Source organism: Orcinus orca, chromosome 8 (genome assembly GCF_937001465.1).
Source record: "Orcinus orca chromosome 8, mOrcOrc1.1, whole genome shotgun sequence".
In the NCBI taxonomy this organism is placed as follows: Eukaryota; Metazoa; Chordata; class Mammalia; order Artiodactyla; family Delphinidae; genus Orcinus; species Orcinus orca.
In genome coordinates this window covers 8,592,288-8,618,140 of record NC_064566.1, presented here as the reverse complement: position 1 = coordinate 8,618,140, position 25,853 = coordinate 8,592,288, and the positions used below count along the sequence as shown (strand labels likewise).

The 25,853-nt window shown below is 43.8% G+C and overlaps 1 protein-coding gene across 1 annotated transcript; it reads right to left on the bottom strand.

Moving 5' to 3' along the window:
* Nucleotides 1-1,873: 1,873 nt before the first annotated feature.
* On the bottom strand, nt 1,874-25,722 carry PLAAT5 (phospholipase A and acyltransferase 5). The gene is given in 8 exon segments (XM_004286906.3): nt 1,874-2,250; nt 4,068-4,325; nt 6,257-6,348; nt 6,351-6,369; nt 23,315-23,414; nt 24,704-24,797; nt 25,344-25,517; nt 25,520-25,722. Coding segments are annotated over 8 exon segments (906 nt in total). The 5' UTR covers nt 25,596-25,722; the 3' UTR covers nt 1,874-2,157.
* Nucleotides 25,723-25,853: the final 131 nt, after the last annotated feature.

Below are 25,853 nucleotides of genomic sequence, written 5' to 3'. Positions count from 1 at the left end.
TCTCCCCTCCAACAGTGGGTGTGTGCCTTATATCTACAAGACCAAATAGGCTCACCAAGGGGTCCCACTCAAAGCAGAGTTGTTTTTACCCTAGAATGCAGGAACCGCTACAGGTTTTTTAGTAACACTTCAGGAAATGCTCCCCTCTTCATCTGCAAAGTATGGTGTGTGCATTCCAAAGCTCATGACTTTAAGGACAGCTCGGAAGCAGGGGGAGACCACTGTCCAGCAGGTAGTCTCCACCCCATGCTCCACTGTGTCTTGCATCCCCCCAACCATCTCAGAACTGCTCACTGCCAGCCCTGACCAGCGCTCATGGGTTCAGGCAGAGGTGGGCGGAGCCAGGGCTTGGCACGTGGCAGACACTCCAAAATGTCTGTTGGATGAATGAGTGAACATAAGCCCTGAAATGCTCCTGAGGGTCTCTGCCTCACTGGGTACAAACCAGAAAGGACCCAGGGAAGTGTCTTTCTGTCCCAAGCATAATAAGCGAGAGACAGATGAGTGCTGTATTTCGAAGTTACTACGTACACCCTGGCGTGGGGGAGTTGTTGGTCTGTTAATCAAACAACACCTGATTCCCTTGATTAATGATTAATATGGTCTATGAGTTCAAAGTGATCTTCAGATCAAAAGGTTTACTAACCCATGACTGAGTTAATTCAAAGCTAAAATTTATAAAGTATAAATTCCCGGCACTTGGGTTCTCCTCCAAAGGAAGATTCCAACTTAGACCGTATCATGAATAAAGAGACTGAGGGAGGGGTATTGGGAACTCCAGTGATCTTGTAGGGTGGGGAGGAGGTGATTACGGGAACTAGGGACAATGGCTTTATCCTAGTCGTGATTCACAGAAACGGGGGCGAGCTCCACCTACCAGCACCTGTAGAGAGGTGGGGCCGCTCGGGACGAGCAGAGGGAAGACCATCAAAGAGACACACCCAGACTCCAGCATCTAGGAAACAGAGAGAGGCAGTCAAGCTTGGACTGCTAAGAACAGAACAGAGCGGGGGAAACTGAAGAGTTTCCCTGCAGGTCTGTTTCCTCCAAACAGGAGAAAGACTCTAGAAGATCCTAACAGATCTTACGTAAGATGCTCGGGGGTTCCATCCCGCTCTCTTCACGTTCCTCATGTTTCCCCAGGGCATTTCGAGAGCCCTTCTCTGGCTTTCTGGGTGGCTTCAGCTCTCAGCTGGCACTAAGGATCTCCAGCCATCATCATAGACCTTCCATCATGTCCACATTGTTCAAAGCACAAAACCCACTCCTTTCTCTCCCTCATTCACACCGAAGTCCATTGATTAACTTATTTTAAGTATTCCTCTGAAATCGGTGAAGATAGAAACTTCTAATTTTCTGGTGCTTATGAGACAGAAAAGCAAGATAAATGCTCTCGTTGATTAAACTTTAAGTTGGGAGGTTTTTTAGATAATAAAGAATAAAGCTATGGATAAACACCAAGGTCCTACTGTATAGCAAAGGGAACTATATTCAATATCCTGTGATAAACCATAATGAAAAGAATATGAAAAAGAATGTGTGTGTGTATGTATAAGAGTCACTTTGCTGTACAGCAGTATTTAACGCAACACTGTAACTCAACTTTACTTCAATAAAAAAAAATAAAAGTCATATATAATTTTTAAAAGAAAATATTTCTTGGGAAAGGTGTTCCTAGATCAAGGCACAGGTGGCCCTGAGCAGCGAGTTACAGGTTTCCTAAAAGGCCTCCTCCCCTGAATCGCACTGTGGGCCTGAAAGGGCAATAAAACGACCTTCTGCAAAGAGTTCTTCATTCCTGGGAACGTTCGGCAGAGATTTCCAGGATGTTTCAAGCGCCACAGACTAGGTTCAGCCTAAAAAGTAAGTAAGGCTCCTTCCTACAAAGAGAGTAAGATGAAGTATGTGAAATGCCTAGCACAGTGCCTGGCACCTAATAGATGCAGAATAAATATTAGGTTCTTCCCACCCTGAGAGGCCAGGGGTCGATGAGCACATATATTGGATGTATTTCTGGTGGGGTAATTGGGTACATTCTAGATTCTTCCAGAAACTCACAATTTTCTCACACGGGGCGGTGGGGAGAGCGAGGCAGGGGAGGGAAGGAGGCACGTTCTCTCTGCCGACGTCAGTAGCTCTTCCTCTTCTTCAGAGGCTTCAGGCCATTGCTGCTTTGCGCCTTAGGCTGTCCACCACGGCTGAAAGCACCGCCCCTGCAGCCTTGGCTCCCTCTGTCAGCATGTGCTCTACCTGCAAAGCTGACCAGTTCATAGGACCCTCTGTGAGGCTCCTAGGCTCTCACCCTGCCCCACCCCTACCTCACCACACCCCGTCAGGAGCTGGCCTGCCTAAGAAGCAGCCACCCTCGATTCCCAAAGACCCTAGAGCTGCAAGAGACCTGGAGAAGCCAGGATGGCCTGAGGCGCACATCAGAGGCAGGAGCGAACCCTTTCCCCAGGAGGCATCCAGGGCCCCTGGTCCCCTTCCTCCCCCCGAGAGCCATTCAGCCCACGGTCTGCCACTAGCACGGGGCTCAGAGGAGCACACACTGAGTCCCTTATTCTACACACAGGGAACCTGAGAGCCAGGGAGGGGGGCTCACTTGGACAAAGTGACACAGTGAACGGCATCTGCACTTAGATCTGGGCTCGGGTCTCATGCACGCCAGACCCAGGCTCCTTAGCAGGACCTCCTATAACCCCCTTGCACCCTGGGGTCTTCTTTCCATGCACAGATGCTCAGGAGACAGGAGATCCCTCATACCAGAGCCCACCAGGCCCGAGCACTAGTACAAGGTCTCGCAAGCATGGAATGGCTGGGAGAAGAGGCAGAGCAGGAAGGAGGAAGATGCAGAGAGTGGAGGGGGGGGCCAGTGGGCGGGGCTGCTAACCCTCACTGAGAAACGGGAGAGGGACAGTAGAGAGACCAGCACTGGGATTCGAGCCCCGTAGGTCAAGAGAACACAGGCAACATAGAAAAGAAAATGGGAAAATTATGTTCCACCTTTCAATCTTGATCTTTCTAATCTATTAAAAAGGCAACAGTACACACTTCCTCCTCTCATCTCATGGGGTTTTAGTGAGGTCCAAATAGTAACAAGAGCAGCTCAAATTGTCACAGGTATTTAGGCTTCCAAAGCTTTTTCACATGTAGCGTACCACATTTAATTTATCACCATCCTATATGTGGGGGAAATGGAGTGGGGGAAGGAGGCCCGACCCAAATGCACACAAGCCAGGCAGGGAATGTGGGTGAAGCTGGTAGGTGACATACCGATGCCCCACACCCCTTCTAAAGGGGGAGCTCCTACTCGGCCCTGTAGAATGTTAGCAAGCCGGAACGAGGGCCCAGTGGCCTGATCAATAGGTTGTCCAAGAGAGGCTGGGAATCCAGATCTTTTTTTTTTTTTTGCGGTACGTGGGCCTCTCACCATTGTGGCCTCTCCCGTTGCGGAGCACAGGCTCCGGACACGCAGGCTCAGCGGCCATGGCTCACGGGCCCAGCCGCTCCGCGGCACGTGGGATCTTCCCAGACCGGGGCACGAACCCGTGTCCCCTGCATCAGCAGGTGGACTCTCAACCACTGCGCCACCAGGGAAGCCCCAGATCTTTTTATATAAAATTTCTATATTCTCAAATGTTTGCAAGTCATTCAAATTAAGAAAAAAAAAATACTAGTCATCCAAGCTAAACACATCTGTGGGCCAGATGTGGCCCGCGGGCTGCTAGTTTGCAACTTTAGCTCTGAGTATCTACCGCAGTTTTTCCCCTTTTTGTAAAGGAAGAAAACAGTTTCAGAAATAAGATGATTTGGCCGAGGAGAGCATGCCAGTTTAAGTGGCTGAGGAGGGATTCCACCTGGTGGTCTTACTATGCAGCCCAGTGCCCCCTCTACTCCTCCATGGGTCAGTAGAGGTGAAAACACCTCCTGAGCCGTCCTGGAGCAACGGAAGGCCCCACAAGCCCAACAAATAATAATGAAAACACCGATCACCAGTTGGACCCCTGATGCAGCAACAAGCCCCAAGACCCCGGGTCAGAGCCGGGCGGGGGCAGGGGGTGTCACACCTGCTGGCTCCTGGGCACGCGGTATCTCAGGTCGTTGACAAAGCGCTTGCAGTTCCCGTCGATCAGGCTGTACTGCACTATCTTGCTGGTCATCTTTTTCGTCTGCTGGATGACCTTGTCCACGGGCAGGGGCAGGTATGTCCCATCCAGCTCGTTGTTGACCTTCCAGGAGCAGCCATGCAGCACGTCCTCCAGACAACTGTATTTCACCACCGCCCGGTTGCTGAAGACGGACGTGATGCTGCTGGCCTCAAATTCCTCACCTAGAGGCCAAAGACAAGCCAAAGATGGAAGCTGCAAGGGGCAGTGGGGCAGAGCACCGGCTCACTCCAGCCGCTGGATCAGTGGCTCCTCTTGGGGTCCTGGTTTCACCGTCTCTAAAAGGCACAGCAGAGGATGGGAAGTTGGACTAAATGAACTGCAAAGGGCCAGCTTTCCGCACTCCCCGGTTTCAACCACCACTCTCAATCTCTTTCTCATCAAGCTCCAGGGGTACCTCATGGTGTAGGCCCAGACTCCACTCCGTGTACAGACCTGATCAAGTCCTAGGACTGGGGTCTTGCTTTCCTAACCAGACTCCAGCAATCTTCACAAACATGTGACGAATACCCTTACAGGTAAGAGTCAGCTCCTGGACAAGGGGCTGTCATGCGGTTCCAGGATAGGCCTCCCTCTGCCACCATGCAGACCCGCTCCAACCCACTTCCACCCAGAGGCACTCTGCCTTTCCCTCTGCTCAAGTATCAGGATTCTCACTGAGTGTTTGTTTGAAAACAGGGTTCCACAGCTTGGAAAAACAGAAACGTCTGAAAACTGCTGTATTATCACATTCAGTCCTTAGAGGAGAGAGAGCTCCAGAGAAGGTCTGGAAGTTGCCCAAGGCCAGGTGGGTGGTAATTTAATATCAGGACTGTTTTTCTGCTACAACCATATGGACAGGCAAACGTGGGAACCCTCCCCCTCTGTAAGTTGTCTGAGTGCAAGAAATGTCCCTTGTTCCTTTCTGAAGTATTTGAGGACTATCTGCTGATTTTGCAAAAGCTGGCAGTAGGCAATTCGGCTCTCAGGAACAAAGATGGCAGAATTCATTTTTGAAGGAAGATCTGATGGGGGGCGGTGGTGACAAAACTGTTAACTTGTACAACTCTTTGGTTACCCAAGAGGAAGGCTCCTGGACTTAGTCTGGAAAGGAGAGATGAAGATGAATGCGATGTGGAGCGATTTTTCATTCTTCGTGTAGGCATCCAGGCAGGAAGGGGGACGGGTGTGGGTGGATCGGGTGGGGAAGCAAAGCGAGGGGAGAGGGACTCTGCTCTGCAGGAAGGTCTCAGCCAGGTGAGGGGCGGGGCCAACCGAGGGGGACAGGAGACAAGGATGAGAGCTGTGAACAAGGTGCGGCCACAGGCATTTGGTACCAGAGCCCTTCTGTAATCTAATCTTGAACGGGCAGTACTTGCACAGGAGGCAAAATCCCCAAAGCATCAAAGATTACCCAGAGGAGCCCCTGCCTCCCCTTCTCCCAGCTCCCCCATCTCCTGAGGCCACCATGTGACCAATGGTTCTGGATGTCCAGTTTTAAGCTGTTTCACATTCTGTGCTGTAATCTTCCACTATCACCACTTCTGCCCCCATCGAATCTCCACCAAAAGTTAATGAGTCACCCGTTTAATCTCAGCCCTGTGTTAATGCTGCAATGAAAGGAGAACGATGCCCACACTGGGGGTGGAGCAGCCTGGGACGGGTTGGAAAAGCAGGGAGACAAGGTGAGGATGGAGGTGCCAGAGGTGACCAGGAAGCCAGGTGGATGCAGCATTTGGGGCAATAGGAAGCAAGTGACAATCAGAACGCGTAAGCATCTGCCCCCCTCCCAGGGGACCCTCAGAAGGATACTGAACTGCTGTCATTACCGAATGGAGGCTCCGGTTCTTACGCTTCTATTTTAAAAGAAAGAGTGGTCTAGGTGGTCAGGGAACTTAGGAATGATCTTTATACTTTTATCTGTCGTAGGGCTGGACACTCAGTGGGTTTTGGTGGACAGAGACCAAGCTCTATCACACAGTAAATTAAGGTCCAGTCGTGCTTTGGGTGTTCTGTTGCTAAAGTAAGGCAGCAGCTGAGGAACACAGTAATTAGCTGTCCTTCTTTTTACTTTGCTAACTTCAATAACAATATTTCAATAGAGTATTCACTCTGACTTGTGGGAGCAGGTGGACCACACAGTCATCTTCCACATAGACGGCCCAGTGCTCGTAGCCAACCCGGAAAATCTCAATCAGGTCTCAGGTCTGGGTCTTGGTTTACCCTATGATAGAAATGGAATGGAATGGAGGAAGTCCAGAGACCTCCTTGTTTGGGGATCAGCTATAGCTCAGCCTGAAGACACTGCCTTTCATCACTTTACAGAAACCCAGGCTGCAAAAAGCTCTCTTCACACAAATGACCGAGGCACCCGCCCACTCCTGCTACCACCCTCGTTATTAAAGCCACCGAGGCTGACAGTCCCAGCTCCAAATGCACAGCTCCGTCTGCATACATGCCCTGTGATAAGCGAAGGAGCTCCTGAAGGCATTTCTCCTTGAAACTCAGCACCATGCGAGCTTTCTCAATAGAGGGCGCTAGAGAGACACTGCAAGAGGAAAAGGTTCTCCTGCAGGTTCTGGCTTTGGGCTGGGGAGTTACACCAAACTCCCATTCTTGGGATAAATCTCACCTAGTAATGATGTATAATCCTTTTTATATGTTGCTGAATTCAGTTTGCTACTATTTTGTTGAGGACTTTCACATCTACATTCATAAGGGATATTAGTCTGTAGTTCTTTTCTTTGCCTGACTTTAGTATCAGGGTAACATTGACCTCAGAATGAGTTGGGAAGCATTCCCTCCTCTATTTTTAGAGTTTGTGAGGGACTGGTAATTGGTAATTCTTCTTCTTCCAATGTATGGTGAAGCCCTCTGGGCCTGAATTTTTCCTTGTGAAAAGATTTTTATTTACTAATTCAATTTACCTGTTATAGGTCTGTTCAGATTTTCTAGTTATTCCTGAGCCAGTTTTGTAATCTGTGTCTTTCTAAGAGTTTGTTCATTTCATGTAAGTTTTCTAATTTGTTAGCATAAAGTTATTCACAGTATTCCTTTATTATCCTTTTAATTTCTGTAAGACTGGTAGTAAACCACCTCTTCCATTCTTGATTTTGGTAACTTGAGTTTTCTTTTTCTTGGGCAATGAACGTAGCCAAGGTTTTGTCGATTTTATTTATCTTCTCAGAGAACCAACATATGGCCTCACTGATTTTCTCCATTTATTTCCGTTTTCTATTTCATTGATTTCTGCTCCAATACTTATTATTTCCTTCCTTCTGCTTGCTTTGGGTTTAGTTTGCTTTCCTTTTTCCAGTTTACTGAGGTAGGAATTTGGATTATTGATTTGAAATCTTCCTTTTTTTTTAAAGATTTTTTTGATGTGGACCATTTTTAAAGTCTTTATTGAATTTGTTACAATATTGCTTCTGTTTATTATGTTTTGGTTTTTTTGGCCACGACGCATGTGGGATACTAGCTCCCCGACCAAGGATCGAACCCACACCAGCCCATATTAAATTTTATTCTAAGCACTGCTTTAACTGCATCTCATAAAACTTGATATGCTCTGTTTTCATTTTCATTCAACTCAAAATATCTTCCAATTTCTCTATTTTTTCTTTTACCCATGGGTTATTTAGAAGTATGTTTTTTAATTTCCAAATACTTGTAGATTTCCCAAATTTCATTCTGTTATTAATTTCTAATTTAATTTCATGTGAACAAAGAAATATTTTATATTATTTCAATCCCTTTAAATTTGCTGAGACTTGCTTTATGGCCTAGAATATGGCCTATCCTGGGGAACATTCATATCTGCTTATGAAGAATATGTATTCTGCTATTGTTGAGTGGACTATTCTGTAAACGTCAGTTAGGTCAAGTTGGTTAATATCGTCGTTCAAATCTTCTATATGCTCACTGATTTTCTGTCACATTGTTCTATCCAGCATTGACAGTGTAGTATTTAAAACCCCCAACTATTATTTCTGAATTGTCTATTTCTCTCTTCAATTCTATCAACTTTTGCTTCATGAATCTGGGGATTATGTTGTTAAATGTGTGTGTTTATAACTGTTATATCTTCATGATGAATTAACGCTTTATCATTGCAAACAGTTTCTCTTTTTTCCTAGTAATACTTCTTCCCTTAAAGTCTATTTTTTCTGGTATTAGTGTAACCACTCCAGCTGTGGTTCTGCTTGCGTCTTTTTACATCCTTTTACTTCCAACCTATTTATGACCTTGAATCTAAACTATGCCTCTTGTAGGTGGCATATAACTGGATCTTGTATTATCAAGTCAGATGATCTCTGCCTTTTCTGGACTGTTTAATTGAGTCACATTTCTCCCTGTGGATTGGATTTCTCCCTGTCCCTTTCAGCCTCCCTCCCTTGTGCTATTATTGTCATATTTATTATATCTTGGCATGTTAAAAGGCCAATAATAAAATTTTATAATTACTGTTTAATTCGATTGTCTTTTTAATTAGGATAAAAGCTAAAATATATATTTATACTCTTTGATAATAATAACCAATGTAATTACCTTTATGGGTGCTTTTTTTCTTTTCCTTTTTGCCACACCGCATGGCTTGTAGGAGCTTAGTTGCCTGACCAGGGATTGAACCTGGGCCCTAAAAAGTGACAGAGCAGAGTCTTAACCACTGGACCACCAGGAATCTCCCATGCTTTGTATTCTTTCATGTGGATTAGTTACTATCTGGTGTGACTTCCTTTCAGCCTGAAGAATTTTCTTTGCTATTCCCTTTAAGGCAGTCTTCACTTATCTGAGACTACCTTTATTCTACCTTCTTTTTTTTTTTTTTTTTTTTGTGGTACGTGGGCCTCTCACTGTTGTGGTCCTTCCCGTTGTGGAGCACAGGCTCCAGACGCGCAGGCTCAGCGGCCATGGCTCACGGGCCCAGCTGCTCTGCGGCATGTGGGATCCTCCCGGACCGGGGCACGAACCCGCGTCCCCTGCATCGGCAGGCGGACTCTCAACCACTGCGCCACCAGGGAGGCCCCTACTTTCATTTTTGAAAGACAGTTTACTGGATATAGGATTTTTGGTTGACATTTTTTCTTTTGGAACTTTTCAAATGCCATTCCACTGCTTTCTGGCCTCCGTCGTTTCTGATGAAAAGCCAGCTATCAATTTTATTGTGGTTCCCTTGTACATGATGAGTCTTTCTTTCTCTTGCTGCTTTCAAGATTTTCTCTTTGTGTTTGGCTTTCAGCCGTTTGGATTCTGATTCCCCCCCAGGGCTGGTGGTTGCCGTTGTCTGTCTGTTTGTTTAGAGGTTTGCCTGGATTGGTTCTGTGATGTCTGTTTCCCTCAGAGCAACCACTGGTGTATCTGCTTCAGTTTTGTTTGTTTGTTTTTTCTTGCTCTTATTTTCAAGCCTGGCATAAAAATAATGGTCAGCCAGTGACTGGGCAGAGGTTAAGCCACATCTTGGGCCAATAAGGCATCACTCCTTTCCTACGGAGCTCGGTGTGGTTTGGAGAATTCATTCAGGTTCTCAAGTTTAGAAGTCTGTCCCAGCTGTTACTTTCTGCATTCACAAGGCCTCGCGTTCCTCCAGGAGCTAGAGACTCACGCAGGCCCCTCTGTTCTCTCCCAAATGTGTGTGCAGCCTTGTGCACCCCTTAGAGAAGAGCAGCTTTTCTAGACCCTCTTCAGCTGTCTCATTACCTGGGTTTCCGTATTAAAGGTCTGGCTGGTCTGTTAGTCCATCATTTGTCCCAACCAGTATTGCAACCTCAGGCTAGGCCTTCCATGATGTTTGTCACTGAGATAACTATTGTTTTCCACAACATCTCTGGGCGTGGAATTTTCCAACAAATAAAGTTGCCCTCTGCTGCCACTGCCAGTCCTCCTGGCAGGTCCCACCCACCCAGGTAACAACTTCCCCACCACAGAGCTGGGGGAGGTGGGGGACTTACTAAGACACTACAGCTCTCCATTGTTCTGAGATTCCAAGATTCAGTAGGCTTTCTTAATTCAACACTTATCAATTTGTTGTATGCCTTTGGTCAAATTCCAGAGTCTTTAAATGGTTGTCTTTGATGGTTCTGTCCAGCTTTATTTTTGCTGTTTGGGGATATTTTTCTGAGATGCTCAGTTAGCCACTCCAGATGTCCTGCCCACTTGACGGAATGAATTTTTATGGGCAAAAAGCAGACCATCTACTCAGTGATATTACATGGAAGGAACTGAGGCCAAGAAAGGGAGTGGATTTTAGAATTTTTATGGGCAAAAAACAGGCCAAGAAAGATGAAGTGCTTCGTCCAAGGTCCTAGGCAAGTCAGTGGCAGAGCTAGGACCAGAACTGGGGTCCTGGACCAAACCAACTCCTTCTGCCTTAAAGAGAAAATACGGTGGCAACTGAGCTCCCACTAGAGGGCGCTCCAAACTAGCCTTCTCATCTGGAAAGCAGAATCACTATCCTTGCTGTTTTTTCCTCGAATTATCTGCCAGTAAGAAGACAGCACAATTCATTGTGATGCTAGTCTAAGCAAAAAACAAAAAAACAAAAAACAAAAAAAGAAATCCACGTGCTGGTCATCAAGGATATTGAACAAGCTTTGTGGTACAGGAAACAAAAAATTCTGGGGTTGAGGGGAGTGGATTTTAGAATTTTAAGTTTTCTTTTGTTCCTTAATACTCTCCACCTGCAATATTGCCTCTGGATAGGGGTAGTCAGGTGGAAACTTGAATGGGATTCACAACAGACTTAACAGTCACCTAGAGTTACCTGCTCTCTTGCTGAAGTTTCTCCCTCTATAAATTGATGGTATTGAGCTTTGAGTCTCAACCTTGGCTGCACACGGAAATCACCTGCAGAGCTTTTAAAAATTAAGATTGATGTGGAGTATGGCCTGGGAACCAGAATTTTAAGAGCTCCCCGGGTGACTCTAATGGCAGCCAAGGTTGTAGCCATATTGGGAGCTTTTCCAAGGTCCCATCCTTCCTTTTTCCTTAACTTTAGCCTGTCCCCAGCATTTCATGAACCTTAGGGAACCTGTCTATATCCTCCAGGGCGAACTCCACTCCCAGCTGATGCTCCAATCTTCAAATCCAGATTAAGGTTTCCCTGCCCCTTTTTCTCTCTTTGGAATAAGATATGACTTTGAAATCTTCCATCCATCTGCTATTTATTTCCTTTGCACAAGCTGGCAACCCAGCTCTGGCCCTTCTCCCAGAAATAGGCACCTGGTTGGAAAAACCAGTCTTTCATAAGGCCGCTGGATGATAACAGTTTCTGAAAGTCTTATAACTATGACAGGGGTGGTGCAGGGAAGTGGGTGGAGGGCTCGTTCCTGCCTGCAGCATGTGGCAGGGAGGCAGGAACAAAACCACAAAGACAGAGCTTTATTTTGAACTCCTGGGAGTAAAAATGTAAAGTCCCTAGCTGTTTCTGAAACACACTGATTCTTGGGTCAGTTCCTGACCAGGCACTGGAGCAGATGTGGGAAGCTGGGAGCAGAAGAAAATCATCATGATACAGGTATTAGGAATTTCACTTTCAGCTCTGATCCTAACCCAGATGATACCTCAGAAATAAAACCTGAAGCCTCAGACACAGACATGACACCAAGCAGAGAATTCGAGTTACAACGGTAGGCAGAGAAAAGCCAGCTCTACCATCCACCAGTCCCACCCATCAGGAAACTTCCACAAGCCTCTTAGATAGCTTCATCCACCAGAGGGCAGACAGCAGAAGCAAGAACTACAATCCTGCAGCCTGTGGAACAAAAACCACATTCACAGAAAGATAGACAAAATGAAAAGGCAGAGGGCTATGTACCAGATGAAGGAACAAGATAAAACCCCAGAAAAACAACTAAATGAAATGGAGATACGCAACCTTCCAGAAAAAGAATTCAGAGTAATGATAGTGAAGATGATCCAGGACCTCGGAAAAAGAATGGAGGCAAAGGTAGAGAAGATGCAAGACATGTTTAACACAGACCTAGAAGAATTAAAGAACAAACACCTACAAGAACTAAAGAACAAACACCTAGAAGAATTAAAGAACAAACAAACAGAGATGAACAGTACAATAACTGAAATGAAAAATGCACCAGAAGGAATCAATTGCAGAATAACTGAGGCAGAACAACAGATAAGTGACCTGGAAGACAGAATGGTGGAATTCACTGCTGCAGAACAGAATAAAGAAAAAAGAATGAAAAGAAATGAAGACAGCCTAAGAGACCTCTGGGACAACATTAAACGCAACAACATTCACATTACAGGGGTCCCAAAAGGAGGAGAGAGAAAGGACCCCGAGAAAATATTTGAAGAGGTTATAGTCGAAAACTTCCCTAACATGGGAAAGGAAATAGCCATCCAAGTCCAGGAAGCGCAGAGAGTCCCAGGCAGGATAAACCCAAGGAGAAACACTCCGAGACACATAGTAATCAAATTGGCAAAAATTAAAGACAAAGAAAAATTATTGAAAGCAGCAAGGGAAAAACGACAAATAACATACAAGGGAACTCCCATAAGGTTAACAGCTGACTTCTCAGCAGAAACTCTACAAGCCAGAAGGGAGTGCATGATATACTTAAAGTGATGAAAGGGAAGAACCTACAACCAAGATTACTCTACCCAGCAAGGATCTCATTCAGATTCGATGGAGAAATCAAAAGCTTTACAGACAAGCAAAAGCTAAGAGAATTCAGCACCACCAAACCAGCTCTACAACAAATGCTAAAGGAACTTCTCTAAGTGGGAAACACAAGAGAAGAAAAGGACCTACAAAAACAAACCAAACAAAGATTGGTTTTGACATGCATACACTGATGTGTATAAAATGGATGACTAATAAGAAAAGAAAGAAAGAAAGAAAGAAAGAAAAGGTATAGGGAAGATAATCGTAAAAGATTTGGAAAAATTGTAAATACTTAAAAGATATCTGGGGCTTCCCTGGTGGCGCAGTGGTTGAGAGTCCGCCTGCCGATGCAGGGGACGCGGGTTCGTGCCCCGGTCCGGGAAGATCCCACATGTCGCAGAGCGGCTGGGCCCATAAGCCATGGCCGCTGAGCCTGCGCATCCGGAGCCTGTGCTCCGCAACGGGAGAGGCCACAGCAGTGAGAGGACCGTGTACCGCAAAAAAAAAAAAAAAAAAAAAAAGATATCTGCACTCAGACTGCTTTACAAGCATCTTCAAGTTTATGTACCATCTAAAAGAAATGGCAATAGAAATCATAGAAGATACTTTTTGTACTTAAGCAAGATTCATACTCAAAGAAAAAGTTTTACCCCAAGTCAACAGATTAGCATATATATACATATAAATGTTCATTTGTAGGGGTTTTGTGTGTATTTATTGAAATAAAGTGTGCACATTTCTTTAAAAAAAAAAAGAATGGTAGGCAGCTACAAAGTCATAGAAAGAAAAGAGGGTTTGTTGTTAGGAGACCTGGTTCAAATCCCAACTCTGCCACTTACTAGGTGTTCGACACATTCTCAGTAGAACTTCCGAGAAAGCAAAGATGTTGGTCTTTACAAAAGAACATTTTACAAATGTCGAAAGATTACTGTATGCCCCAATGGAGCGCCTCACTCCTAATTACTCTGTTATGAATCTGCCATGGTGAACTTTTTTCTAATCCCTTGCAGTGAATACGATGGTCTTATTCCCCCCAGAAGTTCTCCCTTTATGTATTCAATCAACAAATATTTATCAAGCACCTACTAGTTTAAGCACTGGGAATACAGCAGTGAATAAGGCTGACAAAAGCTCTGCCCTCTTTTGGAAGGAGACAGTCAATAAGCAAAATGACTATATAATGTGATACATGCTATTAAGGCAATAAATGGGGTGATGTGATGGAATGCTAAGACTACTTTAGTACCATATGTACTGAAGTGTAGCCATGGTAGATGGTCTGGATTCTTCTGACAGCAGCCGTCTCATTTCTCTTCGGGTAACTTCTCCCTTCCTCCCCAGCCCTGTGATCCTAGTGGGGATGCCAATCATTGCACCCTTTCAACTCAGGCCAATCCGAGCCTTTCCCTTGGGATTTTTTTTTGTTTAATTATTATTGAGGTATAACTGGCATGCAACATTATATTAGTTTCAGGTATCCAACATAATAATTTGATATTTGTATATATTGCAGAATGGTCACCACCACAATAAGTCTAGTTAACACCCATCACCATACATAGTTACAGAATTTGTTTTTCCTTGTGAAGAGAACTGTTAAGATTTAGTCTCTTAGCAACTTTCAAATATGCAATACAGCATTATTAATTATAGCCGCCACGCTGTACATCACAGCCTGTTCGGTTTTATAACTGAACATTTGTACCATTTGACCCCCTTCACCCATTTTGCCCACCTCCCACCCCCTGCCTCTGGCGACCACCAATCCGTTCTCTGTATCTATGAGCTCAGGGGGGTTTTTTTGTTTGCTTGCTTGGTTGGTTGGGGTTTGTGTGTTTGCCTGTTTTAGGATTTCTTGTATTTAAAGCAAGGGAAGAGATGCTGTCTATTTCCTCTGGGGTTGCTAAGTGGGACCTCCCTTCTCTAAACCGCATGGAAGAAGCTGTTGATGTAGAGGAAAATTGAGGCCATCGATCTGAAAGAAACCAAGGGGAGAGGTGGCCAGACAGACAGGATCCCCTGGCAGTGGCAGGGGCCCAGATCCTGGTTCCAGTCTCTAAAGAGCCCAGATCTGCCCAGGTTCCTACGGTGAGTCCTCCCTGACTCTAAGTTACCCTAGTAACCTTGCAATTTAAAAAATCTCTTCTTGACTTATACTAGCTAAAGCTGGTTTTCTATAATCCAACTGAAAGGGGAGTGGTGTGACATAGAGTGACTGTGGATACACTCTGGGCCCCAAGGGCAGGAGAGACCTCTATGAAGAGGTAAGATTTAGGCTGAGAAGGTAAAGGCACGAGGAAGAAAATTATGTGACCATCTGGAGGGTCACTCCAGGCAGGGGCAGGACAAAGACTCTTGGGCAGGAGGGTTTAGTGTGGCTGAATATGAAGGGAGGGAAGGTCTGATGAGACTGTAGAAGAAGAAAAGGACCCCGTTGTGGTGGAGGTGGAGGTCTTTCCGACACCAGTTATAGACAGGAGACCATGAGGGCAGACGAGTCCTTCAGGATACTGGTTGTGAAAGGGAGGAGGGGCACCAGGTGGGAAATGGACAGAAACAGGGGTCCAGGGAGGGCATTTTCAAGACAGGAAGGACGACAGCACATGAGTGCTGGTAGCGTGGCTCCAGCGGGAGGGAGATATTGAAGGCGGCAGAAAGAGAAGATTAATCAGCAGCAAAGGGTCCTGAAAAAAATGGGAGGGGCTGAGATCAAGAGCCCCCGAGGAGGAGCTGGCCTTCCCATAGAGAGGTCAGGGAGGGCCTTTCTGACCAGAAGACACGCACTGGTATGCTTGGGCTGCCATAACAAAATACCACATGCTGGGTGGCTTAAACAAGGGAAATTTATCTTCTCACAGTTCTGGAGGCTGGTGAATCCAAAGACCAAGGTGCCAGAAAGGTAGGTTTCACTCTGAGGCCTCTTCTCTTGGCTTGCAGGCAGCTGCCACCTCACTGCAAGCTCACATGACGACACATGGGAGATCTCAGTTCCCCAACCAGGGACTGAGCCCTGGCCACAACAATGAAAGCTCCTAATCCTAACCGCTAGACCACCAGGGAACTCCCAAGTGACTACTTCTTTGTGTGTGGAGAGAGAGAGCTAGCTCTCTGGTGTCCCTTCTTATAAGGGCACTAATCCTATCATGTTAGGGCCCCACCCTTATGATCCCATTTAACCTTAATTACTTCTTACTCCAAATAGAGTCATGCTGAAGATTAGGACTCCAACATATGAATGTGGTGGGGGGAGGGAGGGACCCACATACACTGAGTCCATAACAACATATGTGAGCTGGATTTGCAAAACCAGGAAAGAGCAGTCTTGGCAACCCAGTGAGTGCAAAGGCTCTGAGAAAGGGAGGACTTGGGTTCATGAAATGTACAGAAAAGAGGCGGGGATGGTTGGTACAGGGTGATCAGGGGGAGGAGAGAGATACAAGATGAATCTGGAGATGATATACAGATCCAGACAATAGAAAGCAAAAAGGAGAGAATGTGGGCAGGGTGGGGGGGTGGACGTGTGTCCATGGTGAGCAATCTCTGAGGCCTCATTTGAGTAAAAGAGCTGGTGCTCCTCATGTGCTAGGACCTCAAGATGCATTTATTTCATCTGTCCTATCTTGGCATTAATTCACCCCTGTTACACAAAGCAGTAAGTCGTTCCATGTATTTTAAAGGGTATGTACATGTCTTGATGAGATCAGCAGAAATAGGAGTCAAATGATAGAGCCTCAAAATGGCATGAGGTTAGTGAAGGTGGAAAGTAAGCATGTCCGTCAAAGACCTACACATAGACCTCCATCAGGTTAAGATGAAAACAGAACAGCTTGAAGTGATACATCCCAGCAGGTTTTTGTCCTGACTCTCTGAAACAGGGGCAAGTGAATGAAACCATGTATTAATGTTACACAAAGTTTCATATGGGGAGCTGGTAATGATGTTGCTTGTCATTTTATAAGATAAATTCCTCTCTTCCTCCTATTACCCAAATAGTCCACAAGCACCTTGAGGCCAAGGACAAGACTAGCCTCCCAGATCTCTGCTGAGTAAAACACTGTAGAGAAGCAATGCTATACACTCCTCATTTCGCTATTAAGTAAAATCCTATTCATCTTGTGTTACATTTTTGCCATTAACACTGAGGTCTACAGACCTGCTTTTGCTTATAACGTTATCAAAAGAAACTCCAGAGTGCTCACTTCGGCAGCACATATACTAAAGAAACTCCAGAGCCTAACCTTAAAAAATGCAAGTCCTGGTGGCGCAGTGATTGGGGGTCCGCCTGCCGATGCAGGAGACGCGGGTTCGTGCCCTGGTCCAGGAGGATCCCGCATGCCGCTGAGCGGCTGGGCCCGTGAGCCATGGCCGCTGAGCCTGCGCGTCCGGAGCCTGTGCTCCGCGGCGGGAGAGGCCACAGCAGTGAGAGGCCCGTGTACCGCAAAAAAAAAAAAAAAAAAAGCAAGTCCTTATAAATTTCCATTTAAAAGGAATCTTCGCTTTGTGACCACCTAGAGGGGTGGGATACGGAGGGTGGGAGGGAGATGCAAGAGGGAGGAGATATTGGGATATATGTATATGTATAGCTAATTCACTTTGTTATAAAGCAGGAACTAACACACCATTGTAAAGCAATTATACCCCAATAAAGATGTTAAAAATAAATAAATAAAATTAAGTGTTTAAAGTGATGGCCACCCTGCAGCTGCAGAGATAGCTGTATCTTTCCACGGCATCAAGCTTGCTAAAGAATCTGACTTGACAAAGTATCAAATTGAAAACACAAGAGTATCAGGTTTGAGGTACTGTGCAATATGGAGGCTTCCTGAATGTTCATTAACCGTCACCAACTTGTTCTGTTCTCTGTTAATATAAATCAGTCATTAGAATATCATCTGAACAAAGTGGTGTTGAGACATTCTAGAAATTGTTGTAGTTCAAGGAGGAACTGAAATTCCTATTGGTGGTTGGGCTTGATAACTCACCGGCCTGGTAATAATGTTGGAATCTTGACGCCTCTATATTCCTAAACCATATGATTGAGACCAACTCAATTGGCGCCTTCCTCTCCTATCAAAGAATGAGAAATAAAAACCTTTGACTGTAAGGATTTTTATTTTACTAAAGAGATTAAGAGTCTCACCACCATTTGAACAAGTACAACGTAGCGAGTCATAGTAAGTCCAGCAGTAACTGATGGCCAAGCTCTCTAGCAGACCCTGAGTACCTCGGATCACGTGACACTATAATCACTGCTAGAAGACACCTTCAAAACTTCGGATCAATCTACTCATGTTTTCTTATAATTTAAATTCTTTTAGAAGATAACTGTATATATCCAAGAGAACTGAAAGTGTGGACACAGGTCCACCCTTGTACATGAATGTTCATAGCAGCATTATTCCTAACAACCAAAGGTGGACGCAACCCAAACGTCCATCAACTGATGAATGGCTAAACAAAATGTACTGATCGTATATCCATACAATGGAACACTACTGGCCAATAAAAATGAATGAAATACTGACACGGGCTACAACGTGGATGGACCTTATAAACATTATGCTAAGTGAAAGGAGCCAGATACAAGAGATCACAGATTGTATGATTCCATTCACATGAAACGTCCAGAAGAGGCAAATACTTAAAGACAAAAATCAGGTTAGTGGTTTCCAGGGACTAGGGACAAGGGAAAAGGAGGAGACTGCTAAGGATGTGGAGTTTCTTTTTAGGGGGATGAAAGCATTCTAAAATTAGACCATTATGATGGTTGCACAACTCTGTGAATATACTAAAAACCACCACACGGTACACTTTAAAAGGATAAATTTTAGGTATGCGTGAATTGTATCTCAATAAGGTTGTCATTTTTTAAAAAGGTAACTGACAGCTTAAGCAAAAGTACAATAACAACAACGTATGTTGGGATTTATAACATATGTAGAAGCAAAATGGATGTTAATAATGCAGTGACGCCAGATATGGAGCAATGGAGCTACTGTAAGCTTCTTATACTATAAATAAAGTGGTACAGTATCACTCGAAGGTAGACCATAATAAGTTAAAAATGTAGAATATAAAAACTAAAACAAGAATTAAAATTACAAAACACAAGGAATGCTAGTCAATAAACCACAAATGAAATAAAACTGAATCAAAAAAACAATCAAAAAGAAGTCGGGGAAAAAAAGGAGAAAGGAAACAAAAAAACAGATAGGACAAATAGGAAATAACAGATAGGACAAATACAGATAGGACAAATAGGGATGGCAGACTTAAATCTCAGCCTATTAATAGTCGCATTAAAGTACATAGTCTAAACGTCCTAGTGAAAAGGTAGAGATTGTTGATTGGATAAAAAAATAAAACCCAACTCTATGCTGCCTACAAGAAACACATTTTAAATATAAATGCATAAATAGGTTAAAAGGAGAAGGAAGAAAATGACATACTATGCTAACACTAATTGAAAGAGCTGGAGTGACTATATTAATATCAAAGTAGACTTCAAAGCAATAAATCTTTCTAGGAATAAAGAAGGTATTATTTGTAATAATAAAGGAATCAATTCATCAATAATGAATAACAATACTAAACGTTTACATATCTAATGATACGACCTTATGATTCATTAAAAACAAACTGATAAAACTACAAAGAGAAATAAACAAATCTACAATTATAGTCAAAAATTTCAGTACTCCTCTATGTAATTAATAGAAAAATATAAACAGAAGACCTGAATAACACTATGAACCAACTTGACCTAATAGATATTTATAGACTACTCCATCCAACAATAGCAGAATACATGTTCTTCCCAAAAACTAACAATATTTACCAAGAAGGACCATATCTGGGGCTGTAAAACAAGTCTCGTTAAATTGAAATGGATTCAAGTCATACAAAATACATTCTCTGACCACAACAGAATAACTTAATAACCAAAAAATATCTTGGAAAATCTACAAGCATTTGGAAACTAAATAACATTTTTCATAACCCACAGGAGATAAAAAGGGGGGGGAATTACTTTGAATTGAACAAAAATGAAAATACAACATGCCAAAATTTGTGGGACACCACAAAGCAGTGCTTAAGGGGAAGTTTATAGTAATAAATGCCTATAATAGATAAGAAGAAAAGTCTGAAATCAGTGTCCTCTACTTCCACCTTAAGACAGAAAAAGAAGTGCAAATTAAAACCAAAGTAAATAGAAAAAAGGAAATAATAAAAATCAGAACAGGATCAGAGATATAGAAAACAGAAAAACAACAGAAGAAAATCAATGAAATCAAGAGCTGGTTCTCTGAGAAAATCCATAAAATTGTTAAAACTCTAACCGAATTGATCAGGGAAAAAAAGAGAAGACGCAAATCACCAATATCAGGAATGAGAGAGGTGACATCATTACATGTCCTACAGATACTAAATGCATAACAAGGGAAAATTATGAACAACTTTATGCCAATATATTTGACAAAGCTCACTCAAGAAGAAACAGATAATGTGAATATCCCAAAATATATGAAGGAAATTGATTTTGTAGTTAAAAATCCTTCAAACAAAGAAAACACCAGGCCCAGACAGCTTCACTGGTAAATTCTAACCAACATTAAAGGAAAAAATAATACCAATTCTTCACAAGAATTCTGTGGAGTAGGAATACTTCCAAACTCATTCTACGAGGCTTGCATTACCGTAATACCAAAACAGACACATACGAGAAAATAAAATTTAACAAATTAATACCCTTTATGAATATAAATGCAAAAATTCAAAGCAAAATTTTGTAAATTGCATAAAACAATATATAAAAAGAATAATACATCATGGTCACATGTGTTTTTCCCCCCCAGGATTTCTAGGTTGTTATAACATCTGAACACCAGCCAATATAATTCAAACTAAAAAAGAAAAATTATATGATCTCAATAGGTACAGAAAAAGCATTTGTTAAAATTCAATGTCTATTCCTGATTTTTTTTCCAAAGAAACTCTCAACAAACTGGTAAAAGAAAGGAACTTTCTTAACCTAATAAAAGGCATCTATGAAAAACCTACAGCTTACATCATACTAAATGGTAGACTGAATGCCTTCCCTCTAAGTTAAGGAATTAGATAAAGATGTCTGCTCCCACCACTTCCATTAAGCATTGTACTGAAGATTCTGGCTAGTATCAGTACAATTTAAGACAAAAATAAAGGCATCCAGCTAGGAAAGGAAAAAGTGAAACTGTCTTTAGAGGTGACATGATATGTAAAAAGTCTAATGGAATCGACCCCAAAAAAGTTACTCAAGTAAATACGTCAGTAAATAAGGTTGAAGGATACAAGATAAGTATCCTTATCTAAGTACCCTGGCAAAAGTCAATTATATTTCCAATTACTAGCAATAAACAATCAGAAATTGACATTTTTTTCACTTTAAATGTTCAAAATTGAAATTTTAAATTTTCTGAAATACCATTTCAATAGCATCAAAAAGTATGAAATACTTTCAAAAAGATGTGCAGGATCCGAAGCTGAAATTTACAAAACACTGCTGAGAGAAATTAAAGAAGACCTAAGTAAACAGAATACCTTGTTCATGAGCCAGGAGACAACATTGTGAAGACACCAATTCTCTTAAAATTTGATGTGATTCCAGGGAAAATCTCAGCAGGCGTTTTATAGAACCTAGGATAGCCAAAACTACTTTGAAGAAGAACAACAGAATCGGAGGGCTAACATTCTTGACTTCAAGAGTTATTACAAAGCTACAGTAATCAACATAGTGTGGTATTGGCCTTACAATAGGCAAATAGGATCAATGGAATAAAACAGCCCAGAAAGGGACCCACTAGTATGTGGATAACTGGTTTTTACAAGGTGCAAAGGCAACTCAGTGGGAAAAGGATAGTCGTTTCTAGAAATGGTGCTGGAATAGCTTGATAGCCACGAGGAAAAAAAAATAAACGTCGATTTATACCTCATGCCATAAACAAAAATCAACGCAAAATGTATCAAAGATGTAAAGGTAATGTGTAAAAACTAAATGTAAAAACTAAAACTTTAAAATAGCTGGAAGAAAAGAGGAGAAAACCTTTGTGACCTTGGTTTAGGCAAAGATTTCTCAGATACAACACCAAAGGCACAATTCATAAAAGAAAAACTTATAAATTGGACCTCAACAGAGTTAAAATATTTTGTTCTTCAAAAGATACTGTTGGGCTTCCCTGGTGGCGCAGCGGTTGGGAGTCCGTCTGCCGATGCAGGGGACGCGGGTTCGTGCCCCGGTCCGGGAGGATCCCACATGCCGCGGAGCGGCTGGGCCCGTGGGCCATGGCCACTGGGCCTGCGCGTCCGGAGCCTGTGCTCCGCGGCGGGAGAGGCCACAGCAGTGAGAGGCCCATGTAACACACACACACACACAAAAAAAAGATACTGTTAAGAAAACAAAAACACAAACCACAGACTGAGAGAGAATATTGCAAGTGATGATGAACTCCATCTGTACTTGTATACAGAATTTCTGAAGAACTCTCAGATAAACCAAGAGAAAATATAGGCAAAAGATTTGGATACTTCACCAAAGATTATATATAAATATAAGGAAAGCAAATAAACACATGCAAAGATTTTCAACATCATTAGTCATTAAGGGAATGCAAATTACAACAGCAATGAGATACCGGCATACGTATTAGGAGAGCTAAAGTTAAAGAGATTGACCAAACCAAATGCTGATGAGGACGAGGAGGAACTGGAACTCTCACATACTGCTGGTGGGAATGTAAAATGGCACAACCACTTTGGAAAACAGTAAGTTAAACAAACATCTACCAAATGATTTAGCCACTATATTCCTACATATTCACCCAAGAGAAAACATATGTCTATACAAAGATCTGTAAACAAATGTTCATAGCAGCTTTATTTGTAACAGCCAGAACTGGAAACAACCCAAATGCCCACCAACAGGTGAATGGATAAATAGTGGTCTATCCATACAATGAAATCCTGCTCAGTAATAACAAGGAATAAACTACTGATAACCTGCAACATGGATATAATTTGAAATAATTACGTGAAAGGAGGCAGACAAAAAAGAGCACATACAATATGATTCCATTTATATAAGTCTCTAGAAAACGCAAACTAACGCACAATGACAGAAAGTGCATCAGTTGTTGCCTGGGGATGGGAGTGGGAAGAGGGAGGGGTTTACAGAAGGGAACAAAGAAAGCTTTGGGAGTGATGGAGATGTTCGTTATCTTGATTGTGGTGATGGTTTCATGGGTGAATACATATGTCAAAACATACCCAAATGTATATTGCATATTCTGAATAGATGAAGTTTATTGTACGTCAGTTATACCTCAATAAAGCTCAATAATCAGCTCCGTAAAGCTGTTTTTAAAAAATTTTAAAGGCATAAGCAACATCCCAAATCAGTGTGCAATTCAACCTGCCACAGTATAAATAAAGTAAAATACAATATTATGTAGGGAAGAAGTCGCCAGGAAGTTAAAGATATGCCTGCTCTGTGAATTCCCGAGATACCCACCTCTGCAGCCTGCTTTATCAACCTTCCCGCGCTCCCAGGCTCCAGAGCTGAATTCCACTCTGCTCTCTTCTGGTTGGGTGTAGACTCCAAGGGCTTCTCCCTAAATGAATTTGTGATTATACAGTTAATAAACAAAACACTTTTTCACAATTATTGGAAATTCTGTATTACTTCAGATTTACGATTTTAAGACATCTTTTAGTTTTCAGATTATAGGAAACATTCCCCCCGCCCCAAGCTTGTTTCTGTGATGCCATTTGCTGTCATACAAAATAATGGCTGTTTTTTGCTTTTCAGACAATTGTTTAAAATGCTAATGATAGCAATGAGTTGCTTTCAGGGGCTTTCTCCCCCTCCTCTGATAATCTTTTTTTTTTTAATATTTATCAAAGTGATACTTGGACATAGCTTTTTAAAAAATGGTAACTGTACATAATGACTTATACGGAAATGCAACAGGCCTCTGCTCTTTCCCTTCCCCTCCCAGTCCTCCTGGCCAGAGGCAAGCCCCTGGAACTCTTGAGCTGTTTCTTCCAATAATTAGCTCCATGTTTCTGAGAAATCTTGTAGACAACACTGTAACTGCAAGTAATGTGAAAGAAATCAGTATATTTTGTCCCTAGAAACAAAATGTTACAGGAGAGGACTGAAACTAAAGGTAGGAGTATGCTTTTGGGGTAGAAAAGTAGAGTGAAATATATGGGGGCCAAAAAGACCTGGGTTTGAATCCTGGCTCTGATATGTGCTGTTCAACCTTGAGCTAGTAAACTAGTCTGTCTGAACCTCAGTTTGATTGTCTATAAAATAGTGATGCTAATATTTTTCTCGCAGAGTTGTCAAGAGGGTTAAATGAGAAAGCATATGTACACATCTAATACATTATCACCCCCCAAATGGCATTTTCTTTACCTTCCCCAAATTTTAACTCTTCTCCAAAAGTACAGTATATGGGAGCGGGGGAGTGGGGGAACCCCTCATTTTCCATATTGCTCTTCTCCAAACTTTCAGCTCTCAGAATTTTAAACAGAAGCAACAATCATGTTTTTAATGAAAGCGAATTGCAGAAATTGGCAAGAAGGTTGCATCATTCATTAGTTACTGAGCCCAGCTGGCAAAATATTGTAAGCACTCTTGGAAAGCAATTCAGTTCTCAGGAGTCTGTAGAATGGCCTTGCGGCTAGAAACTGCTACAAGGTAGCCTCCCTCCAGCAGGTCCCAGGACTGCCCTCTGGCTGTTATTACCAGGAGCACACCAGCCTTCGTTAGTGGTAGGCTGGTTCGCAAAACCAGCTCAGGATTTGTTTTACAAAACTGTCATCAAAGTCGGTTCTTCAAAAGGCTTCTAACCACCCAAAGACCCAGTCCTTACATACGAAGAAAGAATCTTACCCCTGCCGGACGCTGCTTCTGCCCTGTTCTAACGTGCCCTGCTGTGGCTGCTTGGGCAAGAGCTGGACCAACTCTTGAGATCCCACAGATTCTTCTAATTCAAGGGGAAAAAAATGTTTAAACCACAACTGCCTTCTATAGGGCGTGAAACCCATGAAAGGAGGATTGGAGCGAGCACCTTGACAGCTATGCAGAGGTGGGAGCTCCAGTCTAGAACCAAGCCTGGCACCTGGTTAGCCCTCAATAAACTTTGGGATAAAGGGGGTTGTGAGACCATCCTGGAGAGGGCTCAGTTCCTCCGAGAAAGAGAGGCTTTGGAATTCCTGGGTACAGACTCGGGAAGAGGATGCCTCTATCCCAGATGGCAGAATCCTCGGAGCCAAACCCAATGGCAGAAGCTTCTGCGGAGCCAGAGCTGTTATTATAACTCTACCTGCCCGGCAGCTACCCCGTCTGTCCCATTTCCACCCTAAATACAACAGAAAGGTAAATACTCGAGAGAGTCACTGGACGCCTGGTTCGCTTCGATTACATTAATAACCAACGATCATTCCAAAATATTCACTCATTTCGGTTAACAAGCATTTCGCACAATGAACAAATATCTACGAGAAGGAGAGTTGAAAGAAACCATGGTGACCTTTCTGGGGATCCAACGGCCTGCTGGGGCCTGGAGAACGACCCCGGAAGGTTCCAGGCCCAGGCGTGGGGGCTTGGTGAGGAGGAGCCCCCCTCCCGCGGCGACCCGACTGGGGCCCAGGCGAAAGTCCAGGAGCAGGCTGGGTGTCATTCGTCCGTACATTCGCGGTTTCCGAGGCGGCCTGAGGCGGGGCCGGGGGAACCTAGGGAGGAGGCGCCCGCACTCGCGCTCGGCGGTGGGGCTCAGGCCCATCCCGCTGCTGCCGCCCCACCGGTCCCCGGGCCTCGCTGGGGGCGACGCGCCAGGCCAGTTCCCAGTCGGCGCGGCCCCGGGTCGGCAGAGCCGCGGGGTCCGGGACGCTGCTTGCTGGGAGGGCGGAGGGGCGCGGAGTGGGCACGCGGGCGCGCAACGAATGGCGGGGGCGCGCGGCCAGAGCGCGCGGGGCGAGGGCGGCGCGGGCGCGGTGAGCACGTGTCCGAACACAGCCGGCGCTGATGGGGGCGCTTGAAA